Here is a 21,915-nt window from a genome sequence, read left to right on the forward strand (position 1 = left end):
AGTTAAAGAACCTCCACAACCAGAAGAAGAAGAACGATACCCAAAGTTTACTTTTAAAATTTTGCTGTCATCCTGCATTACTCTGCATCATTAGCAGAAATTCATGACATTTTGTTCACGTGATGATTTGTGTCTGCTTTTACCCTTGAAACCAAAGGAGCATGCTCACTGGAGTCAAATTGCGAAAACAACATGAAGCAACTGTACCAGCTTCACGTCTCAATCTTCCTTGGATTCTTGATCCGTTTTCCTTACTTAATTTAAACCATCGACCAGGAATCCAAAAATTAAGAAGGTCAATGTAGTCAAACTCATTTCCTCTCTCGTCTTTCATTCCAACAAGCTCATGCCATTTCATCAGAATTAGATATGGGATGTATATTGACAGAGCTATTTCAGATTCTAGACTGCGCTGCTGATTTATATAAGTCGGAGGGGATCCAGTGACTTTTAGCTTACAGCCTAGGGCTTCCTTTTCGAAATTGAGAGAAATATCAGACATTTTTAGCGGTATTCCTCTGGGCTCAGGATGTGAAAAACAGGAAGAACAGTCGAGTATATTTGACATTCGTAATTTGGCGCGATTTTTCGCATCTAGGAGTCTGCAGATATTTGAAACAGCAGTAGAAAGCGTAAGAATGCTAGGTTGCTAAGCTAACATAAATATGGCAGCCTTTTTGTGCGAAGAAAGCTATGGAAAATGGTTGTTCTTCCCGTTTTTTTTTTTTTTTTTTTTTTTTTTTTCACATCCTGCCTGACATTCGTGCGACCAGATGAAGGCTACATCCATTCGTGAAAAAGCTTCCTTTTCGATTCTGTTTTATCGTGAAATGTTTTATTTAACGTATTTTTTGAAGAAAAGTCATTAGGGGTCTGCACTGATGGAAGCGTGAAAGAAACGCACAGCCCAAAACTTGGAACTCAAGATAAGTGAATGTATTTTGGTCTAATTAGAAGGCAAGTACCAGCGTAAATCCTTGTTATTTTGGCGCTATTTGGCGGCTCGAACAATGAACGAAATGGTAAAAAAAAATCTTTGCTTCGTAGTGTAGTTTCATATTATGTATCAGGGAAAGGTCGGCACATGTAATTTAAGGACGTTCGCGCGAAATTTTTTCAACATTGATTTTCTTCTGAAACGTTTACCACTGTAAGATGATGAGTTAGTTATGTCAGAAATGTAAAAAAAATGGGGGGTCACCGACTTCGTTTTGGAGAGAACATGTCCGGAAAAACACCCAAAATGTGACAAAATCGGGCTTCGTTATCGAATAAGGCCAGTGTCTGTAAACCCAAATGTATTGCAATTAAATCTTTGAAGTGAAATCTTCTCTGCCAAATATTGTTTAAGTGGACTAATTAAGTGAATTTAGTCAACTGGTGAGGTTCCCTTAAAGATCAAGTTCGCATTTAGCGACCACAGTTTCACGCGCCTTGCAGCCGCAAGATGGCAGGATTTGATGTCCCGTGAGCAGAAATCTTGAAATTTTTTGAACTTCCCACATTGATTTTTTGTTCGATTTTGGACAACGTGGATATAATTGTAAATAAAATCCGTTTCTGGAAAGAAAAATAGGGGTCACCGAACGTCCAAGACCGTTAAATCCAGGCAAAGCTATAGCAATGGCCTTTTGCCCTATCAGTTCTCATTTTATTACTTAGCGCGCGCGCTCGTGTATGACGTGGCGTGTGCATTTGCGTGCGCAGTAAGGATGCGCAGAAACAATTGGCGCGAACGTCCTTAAGTTAAGCTATGATCTTAGCAGTTAGGAGCGCAATTTTTTAAAGTGCGTAGGGAAGCCTGAAAAATTCAGGAATTCAACGGGGTTTGAACCCGTGACCTCGCGATTCCGGTGCGACGCTCTAACCAACTGAGCTAGGAAGCCACTGACGTTGGGAGCTGGTCATTTGTGGGTTCTAATGGTTCCGTGAGGAATGAATCAATGATGAAATGGTATATGAAATGAATCATATATGAACTGCGGATATGAAATCAAGTGAAGCTATGATCCACTTCATGATAGAGGCGACAGCAGTCCAAGACTCTCGTGCTGCTTGTTAATTCTGCTGCGTACCCACGCATTGCATTCTTAAACTAGTAAGCCTTTGACGTCATTTTCACCTCGCTCCGGCTCTGTTCAGATCTTAAAGTTAGTAATGGCGGACCATTAAATAGGAAAATTTAGTTACAATAGATAGGTGTCTTTTTAAAATCAAGGCTTAAAATTCTGGTTGCTTTGTGTTTCAGTAACATATATTTGAAATCCAAAAACAATATGAGAATTGATTTTTTGGTCACAGGGGCACTTTAAAAGTGAGCGGTAATAATCTCGGTTTGCAAAGTAATAATTTTGGTTTGTTAGTTCATTTGCATTCAGTGGCTCCTCAGTTGAAAGCATAGTTAATCGAGAGACTGGTTATCAAAAGCAAGAACAATATCGCAATCGAATCGGATGTTGAATTGACCTGCGTGACAGAGCAAAATCTTTTGTTTTCACTTCGCACGGATTCGCAAATTAGTTGCGCATAATTTAATCGAAAGATTTGATTGGTTATCTTCGCGAAAAAAGTGCATTTCGTGCGCCGCCAAGGCTAATCAAAGGCTCCTTAGAGCAACCTCATGGTATGAATTTTTGGCGCCCTTGACTTAAGTGTCTCATTTGTAACCTGAAGATGCGAAAGTCAGACATGATCTGCAGCAGCACTGCAAACATGATCATCAAGAATGAGGATGGTGAAAATGCTGGACGTTATTATTGTCTCCATTAAGCGCTGCAAGACCTCTTTCAGAAAATATCCAGTGCAGATGGTTACACAATTGACAAGGATGTATCAAAGCTGTCAGCTGATGTTATGGAGGACACTCTTCTCAATGTACCCAAGTTAACATTTGATGTGCTCAGTGACGAGAAATTTATCAAGTCTATTGAACTTTGCAATTAGTTTTTCTTGGTTAAAATATGGGACTAACATTTATCAGAGAGTAGATGATGTTATGGATGACACTGTTCTCAATGTACTGAAGTTAGCATTTTTAGAGACATGTGAAATAACATTTTTATTGATTTTTGTAAAAAGAGGCTGTTATTATTGAAGTTTTTTTGACACTGTTATATTTTTGTTGAAAAAAAAAATTCTTTACTCTGTCATTCTATGGTACATGTACATTCATATTCCAAGGCCCAATGATGGAAGATGCCTTGCGGATCCAAAATTGTAGGAGTTGGCAGAGGGGGTAATGGGCACATAGCATAGGAAATGCAATTTTTTCCCATGGTAAAATCATTAAACACATTACATTGAACTACACAGTGTTGTTGTTTTGAAGGGAAATTTTTCCATAAATGTAATTGTTGTTCCGAAGTTACTGTATAATTATTGTGATCTACATTTCTGGTACATTACTGGCTTTTTTGGGATATAGCAATTGTAAATCAAAGCATTATGTTGGTAATTACGATTAATGACAGAATTTTAAAATCTTTCCAGTTGGACAAATTCTTGGGCAACTAAATTATTCACAGATTTGGTAAAATCACCAGCTAATTTGTTATAATGAAAAGACTGTATGTGGAGCTTTTAAGTGAAATTTGATAATCAATGAGGGATTACAGAGCAGAAGAGTGATGTAAGATCCTGATTTCAAACAAGAAAATGTTTTAATCCACAACAAAGGTTATGAGTTGCATAAAACTGAAGTTGGAGATCAATAAAATATTTTACTTCCCTATAGTTCTTGCATTTAAAGTGTTATAAATTAATACATTTTTTCACAGTCTGTTATTATGTCAGGGTGTCTATACAGAGTAGAAAGCAAGCAAACAAAAAGTCCAGATGGTATTGCTAATTAACAGTGCTTTTTTGGAAGGTTGTTATATAAATTAATCTGGTGGAATATTTCATCACTATCATCATTTTTCACTCAAAAATGCATCAAGTGTGATGACAGCAACAAGAAGAAATTCTATACAATGTTTTTCAACATGTGTAATATGCAGGAAAGAAAACTTGACAGTCAAACATTGGAGTAGATGTACCAGTACATCATTTCAATTGGTATCCTTTGACCTTGATAGAGAAGTAGTAAGTTTACTTCATACATTTACATGTAGCTACTACTATATCATGTGGTATGTACATTATACACTCACTTTTGTGTGTTTTCATCTCTATAATGCTATTGAGGTTACACAAAATGCCATATGATAGGAGGAGGAAGGCTTCCCTTTTGTCCCAGATGATAAACCGCTCATTTCAATATACTGCTTTCTTCCTGTGGCCAGTCGATTCGTCGTCGTCCAAGGATGTCCTCCTAGCTGGGCTCTTCACCTCACGGTTTACCAAAATTAACTCTAAACCTCCATCCAACTACCACTTTGTTCCCAAAAGTCTCGAGAGGCCCCATAGTCCGTGATGTGCATTCAAAACACAGCACATTTCGAAGTTTTCGTCGTCGTGGGTGTTTGGGTCTTCACGCACGAATCGTTCATGTTATCGTCACTTTTAGGACTGAGACGCCCATTTCCCTGCAGTCGAGTATTCTGTAGCATACTTCCTTTCCATTTTTGGCTCCACAAAAGGTATGTTTTGATCAGGTTTGGAATCAAAAAACCATCATGCTTCAAGGGACAGGACGCCATTTTGAATCAGTCCAAGTTGTTCGGCATATTCCCGCCTTTGTACCACCCCCCAAATATACGTACACCGTGACTTTTAGCAAGTAAACTTGTCGGGGAGGGGGAGAAACATTTGTTTAATCCACGTTAATGCATAAATTAATGTCTAACAAAGTGAGTCAGTGATTTTTAATTGAATTTCGCCCCCAAACCCTAAACCCCATAGCATGACTTACGTCATACCATGAGGTGAAAATGAAACAAAGACTTGTCGAGTATCATAACCACCTCCATGCATTAACTCTGTTGAAAGTAACTATCTTTAGTCGCCATTATAAACATCACAGGGATCCCAGCTCAATATACTGATTTCGATTTCAGAAAATTGCAAACTAATGTATCGTTAATGGTGACGCCCTGAGGTTGTTTAACTCTTGTTCTGAACATTACAAAAAGCTCAAGGTCAAACAAATTTGCATGATAGCATAATGGTATTGTTTTAAATACCACACAGACACTTAAATCCCATTTACAGTCACAATTTCGTCTCGGCTTTACGCAACGATAGAAAATTTGGTTTGTATTTCCTAGGAAGATTGGTGTTCACCTTCTGTCAATTAAGGTTAGTTCTCATTAGTGTATTATGCTTTACAGGATGTAAGTTGTCTGTTGTTTCCTTTGCAAAGTAATCGAAGAGCATTAAAGCAGTTAACGTTATAGTTTTTGCACAAGCGAATGCATTAATTTCGTGATGGCGCAAGAAACCAAAACCAAAACCAATAGGAACGTTGAAATTCTCTGCGGAAGCGTAGTTCGATCCAAACTGACCCCTCGCAGCGTACGATGCATTTTCTGTCATATTTTGTTTCATGTACTGTCTTGTATTCGATTCTGAGACAAAAGGAGGTAAGTACTGCTTTCAAAAACTTGTGACTGTCAGCCAACCCAACTTGATCTGTGTTGTATTTTTGAAATTATAAACGCAAATTCTTGTCCAACTTTAAATATAGTTAGACGTCGCCATAGTATCCAGTTTGCCACAATTGCAAGTTTGCCAAAACTTTCAGGCACTGCTCCTCAGTTTCTGCTGTAACATGGGCAGTTTAGAAGTCTGATATTGGCCGTTTTTATGCTAGAGACGCTTAATTCGTCCGGGACGAACTTGGGCAAACATTTTTTCTGCGTCTGTTAAATTTGCATAGTGTAAAGACGGCCACAAGACACATTATGCGTCTGGACGAAGAATCCATTTTAGCGCGTCATCGAAGACGCACTAAACTGGAAAGTTCATCCCGACGCATTATGCGCCTAGCGCCCGTCTTTATACATGAGACGAATTTAACAGACGCAGAAAAAATGTTTGCCCAAGTTCGTCCAAGACGAATTATGCGTCTCCTATAGTTCGTCCTGTGTTTACACTAGATGTATAACATGAGAGACGCATAATTCGTCTTGACGGATTATGCGTCTCTAGTATAAAAACGGTCATTGATATTAAAGGAAGCGCTTTCGCCAGATGAGTTAAACAATACGAGGAAACCTTGCTTAAAGGTATATATATTACTTTTTTTGTAAATCAGTTAAATTTCTTTGAGAGTACGATGAATAGCAGTGACATATTTTAAGAAAAATATAACTGGAAGAATTCGAGCTTAAAGGAAACAGATCGAGTTGCATTTAGATTTTACTCAGTAGAGTAGTGCCGATTTTAAGTTGATAACCGCGATGGAAGTCCACAGCCCGGGTTTATGATTATTCAAAAATCAATTGCAAACTTTCTCCTCGTTATGTCTGACCTTCTTCGACTGTTTTTTTTTTTTATATACTTCTGCAAAGCAATTTTTCAAACTTTTTCCGTTTATTGCATTTGTTTTCGTTGTTATTCCTGTGCATGAATCTCGATCGGGCGTCATATTTGCTCACTTGAGGCTAAATGCTTGGATGACCAATCTCTAACCGTCATTCATGATCTCCACATATCTCTAAAATACATTAGAAACAAGCATTAAATAACAGAAACAGGGCCAATACTTGGCCCTGTTGATGGACCAGGAAGGTGTTTTGGTTTTAAAGGGAAAGAATGAAAGAAAACAGTTATGGGTGTAAATAGTTTATATAGAATATAAATAAAAACACACTGACAAACATAGACACAGAAGCTATTACGTAATATTGGCTAGTAAGGGTAATGGAGCTGAGAATCGCATCGACTGCATAACAAGGCACGTGCGAATTACGAAAAGAACAAAAGACGAAACCACAATGTCTTTTATTTGATTGGATAAACGAAATGACCAGTAACAACCGATGATAAGCTAACTTCTTGGACTTTGCATCATGATGAAATTGAAAAACCCTCGTGACACCCTTATGATTTGAGTGGGCGATGAAGTCGTTGCGGTTTTACAATAGATGTAACACTTAAGTGGGCTGTTTCCTTTTTAATTGACCTGTCTTGAAACTACCACAATTATATTGTTCAGCATTAAGTATCCTTTAATTATTGGAGACCACAATTTTAACAATGTAGGAGAGAGTTCTGTCCTGGCACCCAAATGCTGATTTTCAGATTCTGTCAGTGGCTCAAAAACGCCTCTTTCTAATCACCTCAAAATAATCAAATTCCTCAATTAAGTCAAAAATTTCCATTTCTCTTTTGCTTACTTAGTGTTAGTTTGTACCGCAAGAATGACTATGGAGCCTGCAGGATTTCGACTATTTCTTCTACTGTGCTGCTATGAGGTGTAAGTACCTTAATTTTTAGGCGTCCATAAGAGACAATTGCTTAAATTGTCAAGAAAAATGCGAGGATTATTTCCCCCAAGAAAGGCTATGATTAGCGCAGTAATGGACGCAATTTTAGCAACTGCGTCACGGTAGAGAAGCCTGAAAATTTCAGGACTTCAACGGGGCTTCTACCCGTGACCTCGCAATACCGGTGCGACGCTTTAACCAACTGAGCTATGAACCCACTGACGTTGGGCGTTGGTCATTTACAGGTTCTAATTTTCCCGTGTGGAATGAATCAATGGAGGAAATGATATATGAAATATGAAACATATGCTGAACTGCGGATATGAAATCAAGTAAGGATCATAGCCTTACTTGATTTCATATCTGCAGTTCAGTAACTGATTCATTTCATATATCATTTCGTTCATTGATCATTTCTCTATTTCGTTTAGTTAATGGGCCCACGCAATAGCTCGAAAAACGGCCCATTGAAGGGAAAATAATGGAAAGTTATGCTTACACGAGAAGGCAACACTTGGTGTTACATGCACACATACCGTGCCCTACACGTTTCTCTTTAATTTCAGCGTAACTACAATTGATCACTGTTCTAGCGGGCAGCATTCTAAAGTACGACCGCTAAACTTATTTGCCAATTTGTTGACTCACTATTTTATAATGGAGGTTAAAATTATTGGGAAATTTTGCGGCGTGCAGATCAATGTTGAACTTTCTGCGAGGTACATCCTAAAATGGCCATATAACTGTTTGCTTTTAACAAATTAAACCCCTGCTAAGTTATCGATACTGAAATAGGTCGTTTTTGTTCTATTTACACAAACAATTTTTTTCCCATGTATTCGTAACGTTTACGTTTTTGTCGACTGTCCCAAATAACGCCGACTAAAGTAAACGAAAGCTGATATTGCACGTTTTAAACAAGTCAGTCGTCGAGTGATGCCCATTTAGTTCCTAATCGTGTTAATGGCCTTCTTTACCACTTCGGCACCAAAATGTCTTTTATGGCATATTACAATTATGTCATTGATTATACTGAAAATTGTGGCAAATAAACGGAAAATGAAAATGAAACTAGAATGTGTGAAGGTTTTACATAAAGGGTCCTTAGATGTCTCGTGCATTCACTCTCAGACAGGAGTGTTTTACTGGAATTTACACCACTCATAAAATTCATAGGAAACTACATTTCCATATCTTCACTAGTGAGGATATTGATGACAGCATTTCCCGCCTTTGCGTAGTTCTTTGTACCGAATGGCGATTGATAGATTTGTGAAGTTCTCTAAAGCTGACGTAAAATCCTTTTTCTCAGAAACAAGGAAATTCTAACACGAAGAATAAAACTTCATACGGCTTAAAATTCTTCAAGGAGTTCCTTGCAAGTGGAAAAGAAATGCAAAAATTGAAGAAATTCCTGCCGCCGAGCTGCAAGAATTTGCGATAAAGTTTGAGCTCGGTGTTAGATAGAAAAATGGTGAGTAAAACACCCCTGTCTGTATATTAAAATGAACATTTTACATTGGCTAAAAGAAATGAATTTTATTTTCTCTTGTTAAAAACAATACTTTACTCACTCGCTGCACTTGTTTATAAAATATTGTTTTCACCACTCGAAATAAAATCATAACTTCGCGCCGCTGTGTAATATCCTCTACATCCCTTTAATGTTCAATCTGGCTTGCTCTGTTTTGTATTTGATACCAAGGAAGAAGATTAAGAGGCAAATGCCAACGCATTCAGATATTCATCGTTATCACCATCATCGTCATCGCCAACGTCATCATTATCGTCATCGTTATCGTGAACGTCATCATCTTCAACATCGTCGACAACATCATCACCATCATCATTATCATCATCATCATCATCGTCAACGTCAACGTCTACGTCAACGTCATCGTCATCGCCATCGTCATCATCATCATCGTCATCGTCATCAATATCGTCATCATCATTATCACCATTACTCTGGTACACTGTTAATTTGATTCCTATTGCGTCAACAGAATTTATTGTGATAGAGAAGTGATAACCATGTTTTTCAAAGACTACGACAGTACAACGTACCCAAACTTCGGTAGGTATAGGTACTTACATGTAGCTAACAATCGATTGGGACTGATGAATTATCATAAAGTCGAGCAAATTCTACGAGACAAGCTCCCGGAAACAAGGCAGTGAATAATGGTCATTTTCTTTTACCCTTTAGAAGAAGGTACACCTACGAAAATCCGAAGCAGCATCTATATTGAATCGTTTGGAAACTTTGAGGAAGCTAACATGGTACGCTAAAATACATTTTACTATCTTTGTTTTCAGGAGTCGCTTGTGGCCTGGCTTTTCATTGTTATCAAAACGAGGCTTTTACATAACAATCTAAAATTAGAACGTAAGTACAACATGTTTTGTCCAAAGACATTAACTGTCACTTGATCCAACTAGATATGTTCAAGTTAATTCGCTAGAGTGTTTATTTCCAACAGCATCGATCTTATTTTTGTCCATATTTGGGCATAAAATTGGTATCCTAAAATCCCCAGCTTTGTTCCAAGGAAAAGAGTTGCAAGTTACACGCTTTAAGGTCATGTGCTTCTGCTTAAGACTAATAACAGTTTAATAGGAGGTTTTTTTTTTTTTGGTGACTCCGGGATGCTGGGATAAAACTCCCAGCGCTTGTTGAACCAACAACCTTTCGATCACTTGTTCGGTCCTTTACCTGAGCAAACAATAACCAGCTCTTTGGGGAAAAAAACGATTATTATTATTATTATTATTAATGTTATCACCATCATCATTGTCATTGTTATGATGATGACAATGATGATGATTATTGTGGTTATTATTACTAAGCCTTCTCCAAAGATCCCCCTATTTATGCACCTCTTAGTAATTATAGCGATGACAAGCGAGATCCGTTATTGTTTTACTTCAGGAATACAAGGTAAACGCTTACTTCCGCCAATATTGGACAGATTTACGCTTGGCTGGCAAGTCAAACCGAACACAAATCCTAAGAGGAAGAGATATCAGTAAGATATGGAAACCAGATCCATACTGCTACAATGCACGTGAATCGAATCTGATGATCCCAGTTGAAGAGCTGCACAGCTCCGTAAAAATCAGGCCCAGTGGTGACATGGTGCTGAGCATTGGGTAAGAAAAAATTATCACAACTTGGTAAGCTCGAAATGGGAATGTGAGACTATGGGCTGAATCACAGACGCTTTATCAATTCATCTACACGTCTAAAGACCAACTCCAATACTACGTTTAATTTACCCTCCTTTCTTCTGCTTCTTCAGTTCGTCTCTCATCTCTCTTCTCTTCCCTTTTCAGTCTGGCCTGGGTCCTCAACCATTTGACTCACATGATCTGAAAGTTCATTCTCCTAACTACTTCCATACCTTTCTTCCTTGGCTGGTCATGAGAATTTGCTGTTATATTAGGATCCTTCCCTTGCACTGATAATAATCTTCATTCTCAATACTTGTCTACCTGACAGTGTATTGAAAGTGAGAGGTGAATTTACATATTGATCAATCCTGGAAGTCAAAGGGCTAAGAATTCACCTGTTCACCTCTATCACTTCCTGACATGGTGACTCGGGCATACTCGGAAAAAAATCCGAGTGCTCCTTTGCAGCAGTCGAACCTATGACCTTCCGATTACGAGTTCGGCAGCTCTACCACTTAGCGAATGGGGATGATCGGAAAAATCCGAGTGCTCCCGAACAAGAGGCCAACTTACGACCTTTCAATTTGGATTCAAACGAGGAAAAACCCAAAGAAGGATTTAAGAGAACGAGTAGAAAAGGCTATGTTCACTGCAAGATATATCCACGTTTAGGAGATGATGAGAACGAGCCGCGATCAATTTGCAGAAATTTTAAACGCTATCGAACCAGATATTTCCAAAGAGAGTGATCATGATAAACGGGACTTTTTCAAAAGTGTCCAAAAGACTTGGCCTTGCTTCACACTCGCCGATAAAGGGTTCTGGCTGTTGATCAACGACATCAACAACCACGATGTGTCCGTCATCTTTGTTGCAAATGATGCTAGAAGCCTACTGTAGGCTTGAAAATAAGGCTGATAGCGATTCGTGATTGGCTAGCAGCGCGGACGAGACTCGATTCAGGAGACAACTTTGTTGGAAGAGCGGCAAAACACTGTAACATTGTTACGCAAGCAGAATTTTTCAGTGATTGTTGGATTTGCTGTTTGATCAAAAGAGATTCCATCGAACACTTGATCGAACAAAACATGTTGGACGAACATCTTTCAACAAGGGCGGCCAAACAGTCGAACAATGTCGAAGCGAACAAAGTTACGTTGGAGCGTTGAATCCAACTTCGTTCGATAGTTTAGCCAGTGCTTTAAACTCCCTGCTGTCAGCTCGGGAACGGCGAAGGAACGCGCCAACATGTCAAACGCACGTGCGGGGCGTAAGCAATGACGACGTTGACAGCAACGAAAATGTCACAAATTTGCATGTTTTTGCCGTCGTCTGCCAATCTCGACCCCAGAGCTCTTCTCTTGACTGAGGGAGAGAAGAGCACTGGGGAACCCTCAAACAAAGTGTCTTCTCATTGGTTTTCGCGAAGAACAGTCAAAAGCGTCTCTAATTGGTGCATTCGTTTTAGCTCGAGGAGTGAGCAGGCGCAGTGAGGTTCAAATAGCCAATTTTTGGCTATAAGAACCTTACAGCGCATGTTCTTCTAAATAGAGTTTGCCAGAGCGTTGGGTCGACCCGAGGCTCTGGTGACGAGAATGGTCGTCTGCAAAACAACAACGTGAAATAGCCAAATTTGAGGCTTTATGAAAAAAGTCAGCACTTGAGGATAAATTTTCATTTTATCCCCTAAGTTAACCGCCGTTCCGACCATGCAGTGTCCTTTTTAGAAAATACGACACCCTTTTCATAATAAATAGTCACGAAGTAATTACATGAACGTGAATTTATATTTTGACATGACGTTCTCGTTGCGGTCGCTGTTGTCGTTGCTTAAGCTCCCTATTTTTTCATGGCGTTCTCGAAGTAGTGGTCATCGTCGTCGTTGTCCTTGCGTACTCTAAGCTCCGTAATAATTGTAACGTGTCACGGTTCCTCTATTGTCCTGATACAAATAGCTTGTGTTTTGTAACAACAGAGCAATTGTAACACGCGACAATTTTCCAAGATGGCGGCACCCGGGAAATGTGAAAACGAATTTGAACAAGCAATTAGTCAGTATCAAAAATGCCATAACACTTTTTGTTTGCCCCTCTAAAATTTTGCATAAGCATTGCTTTTATTTTATCTTGGGACTTACAATGGTCCCAAGAAAAACTGGAAACAACGCTTATGCAAAATTGTGGAGAGACAAACAAAGAGAGTAGAGGTTTTGCACGGCAGCCATGTTGCATGGCAGGAACAATGAAAATGTTTTGCATTAGAAAGAACATTTTTTCCCATAGGAAAAAGAATCTATTGTCCCAATATATGGCTGCCGTGCAAAACCTCTATTACGATATTTTTGATACTGGCTAATTCTGTAATTCATTTCCTTTGGATACAAACAATCTCAAACAATTGTAACTGTAACTATATTATTTTCTGTGGTGTAAAGTTATCTTTGTTAAAGTAAAGGATTCCTTTAAGACTTATAGCCAAAAGGTCACAAGCATCTGGCCAAATCCGCCCTATTTTCACTGATTTCTTCATCAAAATTGCATGGTTTCCCAAATTGTCTTAGTAAGTACGAGGATCATTTCCTCGTATTATTATAATTGCTATACATTCACTTCATCTTTGATTTCATTTCAGAGCTGTCATACTCGCTTCTTGCGTTATGAATCTAGAAGTTTACCCATTAGACTCACAGAAGTGTCATCTCGAATTTGGAAGCTGTAAGTAGTAGGTAGTTTAATTTAATGAAGAGGATCATTTCAATAATTAAAGAAGACTCCTGCGTGCTCGAAAAACGAATTTAAAAACCTGACAAATTGTTGTCACCTTCCCGCGCTCAATAGGAGGTCACGAACCAACTTTGGAGCTTACAATTCACACACCCCTTCTAAGAAGTCCACAACCTAGATGTGTTGATCTGCGATGGAATGCTGCCCATCATTTTACTGTATTATATATTCTCAGGAAGCTTACTGCTATTTTAAATTTAGCACGAGAACGGCTAAAGTCTTTTTTAATTTTTGCGTTAGCAATCCCTCGCGCGTCTACTTGATTGCAGACCAATCAGAGGCGTTGTGGTCATCAGACCTAATCTGATTGGTCATCATTTCGCGGGACCTGTCTTAAAAATTGAAATGATACCCTAAATTGATGGACCAAGGCCGAATGAGAGAGATCGGCTCCTCTGAGTATAATGGACTTCTGATAGGTCTTTCTTTTTTGATTACGTATTGTCAAATATCAAAATTAGCAATTTAATTGACGCGGAAAATAATGACTCCTCTATGGCATGGGTCGAGTTAGGTCCAGGAGACTCGCAGTAGATCCCCTCTCTCTCTCTCTCTCTCTCTCTCTCTCTGCGTGACTGACTAAAATATCAGTCATTCAGTAGGAGATAGTGAATTTTAAGGCATGGCGTGGGTTTCTATGGCATGTTATTATAGAAATAGTATATCCAAATATAATCTTTGTCCAATTACGTCTCACGGTTTGATCACGAATTCTTCGACATAACCTATTCAATGATGAAATGGTATATGAAATGAATCATATATGAACTGTGGATGTGAAATCAAGTGAAGCTATGATCTTCGCAGTTAGGAACGCAATTTTTACAATTGCTTAGAGAAGGGTTTGAACCCGGGGTTTGAACCCGGAATCGCGAGGTCACGGGTTCAAACCTCGTTGAAGTCCTGAATTTCTCAGGCTTCTCTAAGCAATTGTAAAAATTGCGTTCCTAACTGCGAAGATTATAGCTTCACTTGATAACCTATTCAATGACATATTAAACGTGTTCTTAATAAACTTTTATAACTAAAGATTGCAATGCCATGCAACGATCTATGCATTAAATTGGATGAACACAAACAATGATAAGCATAAACAAACCACTGTTACGACAGATCAAACAACATTCAAAAAGGCCTACAGGGCAACAGCACCGAGTTGGCGGACCGTAGTTCCATTTTGAAGAGAATGCCTCCACGACTCAAAATTGTTTGCGTTTGAAAACTTTCCAATCTGGACAGCGAAAGTCAGAAAGTTGCGGATTCCCATGTCGCATTCGCCGGATACGTCTGGAAGGAAGGCGAGTCCGCAAAGAAAAAGATGCGGATTAATTAAGAAATCTTCGGATATGTGTGGCAGGGCCTTAAACTCTTGTTCTTAGACCATCTTAGCTAATAATAGAAGAAAAAAAGCGGCCACGGTGATAAACAAAGTAAAACAACGGATTTTATAAACACTTGACGTTTGGTATGCTAGGCTGATACTGATAGTGAATGTTGTTGTTCATCCAGATTCAGTTCAAGTGAGGAATTTTTCACGTGACAAACTTCATTGATAAAGACTGATGGTTTCAGTCGAACTGTTTGTTAATAATTAAGACAAAAATTCCGGAAAAGATTTAGAAATTCCTCAATAGGCTGATACTGTTGCAATGTTTGAAAACTACTTATATATTCTTATAGTAAGGTGTCTATACATAGTTGCCCAGCCGGCCGCATACCAAACGTCAAGTCTATAAAAATGCATTGGTTTACCACGTTTATCACTGCTGTACCATTTTGCTAAAAGACTGAGGCTCTGGGACTCGGTTAGGTGGCGAATGTCCCGACCCGAGAATCTTACTGGCTGTTGCAAAAGGCCTATTGCACAGTTGTGAGATACGACGTAGGAAATTGTAAGCTGGTAAATGAGTAAGGAGATGACTTGTATCGAGTGAGGATTTTTGTATCTCTATCACGATAGACGCCTATACTGCTGATCAAATTATGTACGAATGGATTCCAGAAGAAGTTGGAATTGGAAGCAAGGAAATGGCTCAGTTTGAATACAAAGGATTCAAGTTATCATCTGGTGTAAGCGTTTATGCCGTTGGTAGGTATTTTCGCGGTAACTTGTTTTTCTGTTTATTGTCCGTTCGTCTGTCTGGGTTCAAAATCATCCTGGGCTTATTTATTCGTTTGAGCATTTCCGTGATTATCTTCGAGCTGTAGAAACAAAAGAAATGACGGTTGGAATTCTTATCTTTGTTACATGGGTTTAAGATTTAAAAAGATAAGAATAACGGCACAAGTTATGGAGTATTTTTACATGACGTCACGTCGGCCAGTGAAATAAAGAACCAGCGGCCATGTTGGAGGAATGAAATATGCTTCTGGGAATAAGCCACTTCGGAAAATACCATAACACTCTTTGTTTGTCCCTCAAAATTTTGCATAAGCATTGTCTTTGTTTTCTCTTGGGACCGTTGTAAGTCACAAGAGAAACTGGAAACAATGCTTCTTCAATTTTTTTTTTGGGAGGGTGGGGGGGCAAACAAAGACTGTTATGGTATTTTCCGAAGTGGCCTATTGAACTCTATTTTACTGAAAAGTTTTCCTTTTCTTGTAGTATGCAAATATGGCTTTTGGTCACATGAGCTAACACATTGTATTAAAAACAACAGAAATTCATGTTCCATTATGTCGCTTAGGTCTGGATCCGAAGTCACGTTCATACTCGTAGCGCGTCCAAAAAAAAAAGAAAAAGGGGGGGTTTACTTAGCCTATCAAGGGAACATAAATGCTGACATACGTTTTTTCATTTCCGTTGCTAGGGAATTACTCAACAATAACTGTCACCTTTTCGTTTCAAAGACGCCTTGGTTACTTTCTCATTCAGATCTACTTACCGGATATGTTTCTTGTGATGCTAAGCTGGATCGCCTTCTGGATGGAAAAAGATGACATCGGCAACAGAATGGCTCTGGGTATCACCACAATTCTGACCATCATGTTCCTCCTTGGATCTCTGAATAGTAACTTGCCTCAAGTCAGCTATGCAAAGACATTGGATTGGTACCTGCTTGTATCTTTCAGTTTCGTGTTCCTGTCTTTGATTGAATCCACGACCGTGTATATACTCATAAAGAAAGCGACCAAAAAGGATCGAAATATAAGCCGCAAGGTAACGCAGTTTTTGTGAAGTACGGTCAGTAACGAATGAAGAGGAGCCTCCATGTACACTGTATCCTTAAGTCCACCTTTGCGCGTATCTTTCTATTTTTAGAACTAACCCTTCAGCAGGAGACTCACATTTACATCAATTTGCATTAACTTGCAAAATTTGCATATATTGGTCTTGCTTTTTTTGTCTCCGTTTGACAATAAGTTTATCGTTATTATCCATTCTAAACAGAGCGTGGAGAGCCGAAGAACTCGTGGCGTTCTAAAAATAGAAAGATACGTGCCAAGTTCGACTCATAGGGCTTGTATGGGAGAGGCAAGGTCCTTATCATGGGCTTTTGATAAGGTGTACTTGTTGATGCTTCAATTCATGTTTACCTCGTCGTTGACGAAGTCATTTAGTGAAGTTCATCATTATTGTCATCGTCATCACCAACATCGTCTTCGTCATCATCATTATCATCGTCATCATCATCATTGTCGTCGTCGTCGTCATCATCATCATCATCGTCGCCGTCGTCATCATCATGACCATTGTCGTCTCCAGGACCAGTTTACTTGATTACTGACAGTCGTTGTCATCATTATCATCGTGATTACCATCTCTCTCGTCGTCATCATCATCGCCATTATTCATATTATTACCAACTTTACCCGATTATTCACGATGGCTTCTTCGTGATAATTTACATTATCGTAAAGCGTCATCATTGTCATCGTCGTCAACATGGCTATCACAGTTATCATGACTATTTTTCTAGACAACTGACAAGGTCGTTGTCATCAATATCATCATCGTCATCATTATCTTAATTGTCACCATGCCGTTGTTGATTGCTCATTCTATTCTTCCAATGTTTTAGATCCCCAAATCCAAATCACTGTCTGGCTCCGAGACTAATGATAGAAGCAGAAGGAAGCCCAATGGCCATGCTTATATGGAGAATAGAGAAGAACTTGAAATGGGTCTTAAGGACATCAAAGTTGACAAGATATCGTTGGATAGTTGCGAAAGACAAGAGAACACGAAAAACAAAAGAATGAAAAAGATGGCAAACCTGATTGACAACATTTCGCGTGTATTGTTTCCTTTGACCTTTGCCTGTTACAACATTTTTTACTGGACACATTACTAAACAGACAAGGGTTGTGTTCCGTTAAATGGACGATGGGACAAAACGCAAGATTTGTTGGTCGAAATTTGCTTTAGTTTGAAAGCGGTAGATCGGCCATGAAAATATATCTTCATAAAACAAAAGTACTCTTTTTTTGCCCATGAACAATAAAGGAATGGAATTCTTTCCCTAATGACGTATTGATCTGAGAAATCAAGCCTTGAAGTCTGTAAAAAAGCCCTGAATAATATATATGGATTAATTATCTTGACTGAATCTGTTTATTATTCCTTTGATCTCATTCTTCACACCCTTAGTCGTATCTGAGTTATTTTACCTTTTAAAGAACCTCCACAACCAGAAGAAGAAGAGCGATACCCAAAGTTTACTTTTAAAATTTTGCTGTCATTCTGCATTACTCTGCATCATTAGCAGAAATTCGTGACATTTTGTTCACGGGATGATTTCTGTCTGCGGTTACCCTTGAAACCAAAGGAACATGCTCACTGGAGTCAAATTGCAAAAACAGCATGTACCAACTGTACCAGCTTCACGTCTCAATCTTCCTTGGATCCTTGATCCGTTTTCCTTACTTAATTTAAACCATCGACCAGGAATCCAAAAATTAAGAAGGTCAATGTAGTCAAACTCATTTCCTCTCTCGTCTTTCATTCCAACAAGCTCATGCCATTTCATCAGAATTAGATATGGGATGTATATTGACAGAGCTATTTCAGATTCTAGACTGCGCTGCTGATTTATATAAGTCGGAGGGGATCCAGTGACTTTTAGCTTACAGCCTAGGGCTTCCTTTTCGAAATTGAGAGAAACATCAGACATTTTTAGCGGTATTCCTCTGGGCTCAGGATGTGAAAAACACGAAGAACAGTCGAGTATATTTGACATTCGTAATTTGGCGCGATTTTTCGCATCTAGGAGTCTGCAGATATTTGAAAGAGCAGTAGAAAGCGTAGAAATGCTAGGTTGCTAAGCTAACATAAATATGGCAGCCTTTTTGTGCGAAGAAAGCTATGGAAAATGGTCGTTCTTCTCGTTTTTTTTTTTTTTTCACATCCTGCCTGACATTCGTGAGACCAGATGAAGGCTACATCCATTCGTGAAAAAGCGTCCTTTTCGATTCTGTTTTATGGTGGAATGTTTTATTTAACGTATTTTTTGAAGAAAAGTTCGAGGGGTCGGCACCGATGGAAGCGTGAAAGAAACGCACAGCTCAAAGCTTGGAACTCAAGATAAGTGAGGGTATTTTGATCAAATTAGAAGGCAAGTACCAGCGTAAGTCCTTGTAATTTTGGCGCTATTTGGCGGCTCGAACAATGAACGAAATGGTAAAAAAAAATCTTCGCTTCGTAGTGTAGTTGCATATTATGTATCAGGAAAAGGTCGGCACATAAAATTTAAGTGAAGCTATGATCTTAGCAGTTATGTGTGCAACTTTTGCAATTGCGTAGGGAAGCCTGAAAAATTCAGGAATTCAACGGGGTTTGAACCCGTGACCTCGCGATTCCGGAGCGACGCTCTAACCAACTGAGGTATGAAGCCACTGACGTTGGGAGCTGGTCATTTGTGGGTTCTAATGGTCCCGTGAGGAATGAATCAATGATGAAATGGTGTATGAAATGAATCATATATGAACTGCGGATATGAAATCAAGTGAAGCTATGATCCACTTCATGATAGAGGCGACAGCAGTCCAAGACTCTCGTGCTGCATGTTAATTCTGCTGCGTACCCACGCATTGCATTCTTAAACTAGTAAGCCTTTGACGTCATTTTCTCCTCGCTCCGGCTCTGTTCATATCTTAAAGTTAGTAATGGCGGACCATTAAATAGGAAAATTTAGTTACAATAAATAGGTGTCTTTTTAAAATCAAGGCTTAAAATTCTGGTTGCTTTGTGTTTCGTTAACATATATTTGAAATCCAAAAACAATATGAGAATTGATTTTTTGGTCACAGGGGCACTTTAAAAGTGAGCAGTAATAATCTCGGTTTGCGAAGTAATAATTTTGGTTTGTTAGTTCATTTGCATTCAGTGGCCCCTCAGTTGAAAGCATAGTTAATCGAGAGACTGGTTATCAAAAGCAAAGAACAATATCGCAATCGAATCAGATGTTGAATTGACCTGCGTGACAGAGCAAAATCTTTTGTTTTCACTTCGCACGGATTCGCAAATTAGTTGCGCATAATTTAATCGAAAGATTTGATTGGTTATCTTCGCGAAAAAAGTGCGTTTCGTGCGCCGCCAAGGCTAATCAAAGGCTCTTTAGAGCAACCTCATGGTATGAGTTTTTGGCGCCCTTGACTTAAGTGTCTCAATTGTAACCTGAAGATGCGAAAGTCAGACATGATCTGCAGCAGCACTGCAAACATGAGCATCAAGAATGAGGATGGTGAAAATGCTGGACGTTATTATTGTCTTCATTAAGCGCTGCAAGACCTCTTTCAGAAAATATCCAGTGCAGATGGTTACACAATTGACAAGGATGTATCAAAGCTGTCAACTCATGTTATGGAGGACACTCTTCTCAATGTACCCAAGTTAACATTTGATGTGCTCAGTGACGAGAAATTAATCACGTCTATTAAACTTTGCAATTAGTTTTTCTTGGTTAAAATATGGGACTAACATTTATCAGAGAGTAGATGATGTTATGGATGACACTGTTCTCAATGTACTGAAGTTAGCATTTTTAGAGACATGTGAAATAATATTTTTATTGATTTTTGTAAAAAGAGGCTGTTATTGTTGAAGTTTTTTTGACACTGTTATATTTTTGTTGAAAAAAAAAATTCTTTACTCTGTCATTCTATGGTACATGTACATTCATATTCCAAGGCCCAATGATGGAAGATGCCTTGCGGATCCAAAATTGTAGGAGTTGGCAGAGGGGGTAATGGGCACATATCATAGGAAATGCAATTTTTTCCTATGGTAAAACCATTAAACACATTACATTGAACTATACAGTGTTGTTGTTTTGAAGGGAAATTTTTCCATAAATGTAATTGTTGTTCCGAAGTTACTGTATAATTATTGTGATCTACATTTCTGGTACATTACTGGCTTTTTTGGGATATAGCAATTGTAAATCAAAGCATTATGTTGGTAATTACGATTAATGACAGAATTTTAAAATCTTTCCAGTTGGACAAATTCTTGGGCAACTAAATAATTCACAGATTTGGTAAAATCACCAGCTAATTTGTTATAATGAAAAGACTGTATGTGGAGCTTTTAAGTGAAATTTGATAATCAATGAGGGATTACAGAGCAGAAGAGTGATGTAAGATCCTTATTTCAAACAAGAAAATGTTATAATCCACAACAAAGGTTATGAGTTGCATAAAACTGAAGTTGGAGATCAATAAAATATTTTACTTCCCTATAGTTCTTGCATTTAAAGTGTTATAAATTAATACATTTTTTCACAGTCTGTTATTATGTCAGGGTGTCTATACAGAGTAGAAAGCAAGCAAACAAAAAGTCCAGATGGTATTGCTAATTAACAGTGCTTTTTTGGAAGGTTGTTATATAAATTAATCTGGTGGAATATTTCATCACTATCATCATTTTTCACTCAAAAATGCATCAAGTGTGATGACAGCAACAAGAAGAAATTCTATGCAATGTTTTTCAACATGTGTAATATGCAGGAAAGAAAACTTGACAGTCAAACATTGGAATAGATGTACCAGTACATCATTTCAATTGGAATCCTTTGACCTTGATAGAGAAGTAGTAAGTTTACTTCATACATTTACATGTAGCTACTACTATATCATGTGGTATGTACATTATACACTCACTTTTGTGTGTTTTCATCTCTATAATGCTATTGAGGTTACACAAAATGCCATATGATAGGAGGAGGAAGGCTTCCCTTTTGTCCCAGATGATAAACCGTTCATTTCAATATACTGCTTTCTTCCTGTGGCCAGTCGATTCGTCGTCGTCCAAGGATGTCCTCCTAGCTGGGCTCTTCACCTCACGGTTTACCAAAATTAACTCTAAACCTCCATCCAACTACCACTTTTTTCCCAAAAGTCTCGAGAGGCCCCATAGTCCGTGATGTGCATTCAAAACACAGCACATTTCGAAGTTTTCGTCGTCGTGGGTGTTTGGGTCTTCACGCACGAATCGTTCATGTTATCGTCACTTTTAGGACTGAGACGCCCATTTCCCTGCAGTCGAGTATTCTGTAGCATATTTCCTTTCCATTTTTGGCTCCACAAAAGGTATGTTTTGATCGGGTTTGGAATCAAAAACCCATCATGCTTCAGGGGACAGGACGCCA

General features: G+C 38.6%; 1 protein-coding gene across 2 annotated transcripts; it reads left to right on the forward strand.

The window, feature by feature from the left end:
• Positions 1–6,017: 6,017 nt before the first annotated feature.
• On the forward strand, positions 6,018–17,851 carry LOC138057909 (gamma-aminobutyric acid receptor subunit alpha-1-like). Of its 2 annotated transcripts, XM_068903813.1 has the most exons (9): positions 6,018–6,167; positions 7,285–7,360; positions 9,377–9,447; positions 9,580–9,653; positions 10,303–10,523; positions 13,176–13,258; positions 15,288–15,416; positions 16,138–16,487; positions 17,350–17,851. In XM_068903813.1, the coding sequence occupies exons 2-9, from the start codon at positions 7,305–7,307 to the stop codon at positions 17,620–17,622; spliced, it is 1,257 nt and encodes a 418-aa protein (XP_068759914.1). In that variant the 5' UTR covers positions 6,018–6,167; positions 7,285–7,304; the 3' UTR covers positions 17,623–17,851. The 2 variants fall into 2 exon arrangements, with proteins under 2 accessions (XP_068759914.1, XP_068759915.1); XM_068903814.1 differs by lacking the exons at positions 6,018–6,167; positions 7,285–7,360 and adding an exon at positions 8,705–8,844.
• The last annotated feature ends 4,064 nt before the right edge of the window (positions 17,852–21,915 follow it).

Source organism: Montipora capricornis, chromosome 7, assembly GCF_036669925.1.
Source record: "Montipora capricornis isolate CH-2021 chromosome 7, ASM3666992v2, whole genome shotgun sequence".
Lineage (NCBI taxonomy): Eukaryota > Metazoa > Cnidaria > Anthozoa > Scleractinia > Acroporidae > Montipora > Montipora capricornis.

Bases quoted from the DNA above. Each gene is read 5' to 3' on its own strand.
- LOC138057909 (XM_068903813.1), top strand. From the start codon at position 7,305: ATGACTATGGAGCCTGCAGGATTTCGACTATTTCTTCTACTGTGCTGC. The intron at 10,524-13,175 runs GTAAGAAAAAAT...ATTTCATTTCAG, and splicing joins GACATGGTGCTGAGCATTGG to AGCTGTCATACTCGCTTCTT. The intron at 15,417-16,137 runs GTAGGTATTTTC...TTCCGTTGCTAG, and splicing joins TGTAAGCGTTTATGCCGTTG to GGAATTACTCAACAATAACT.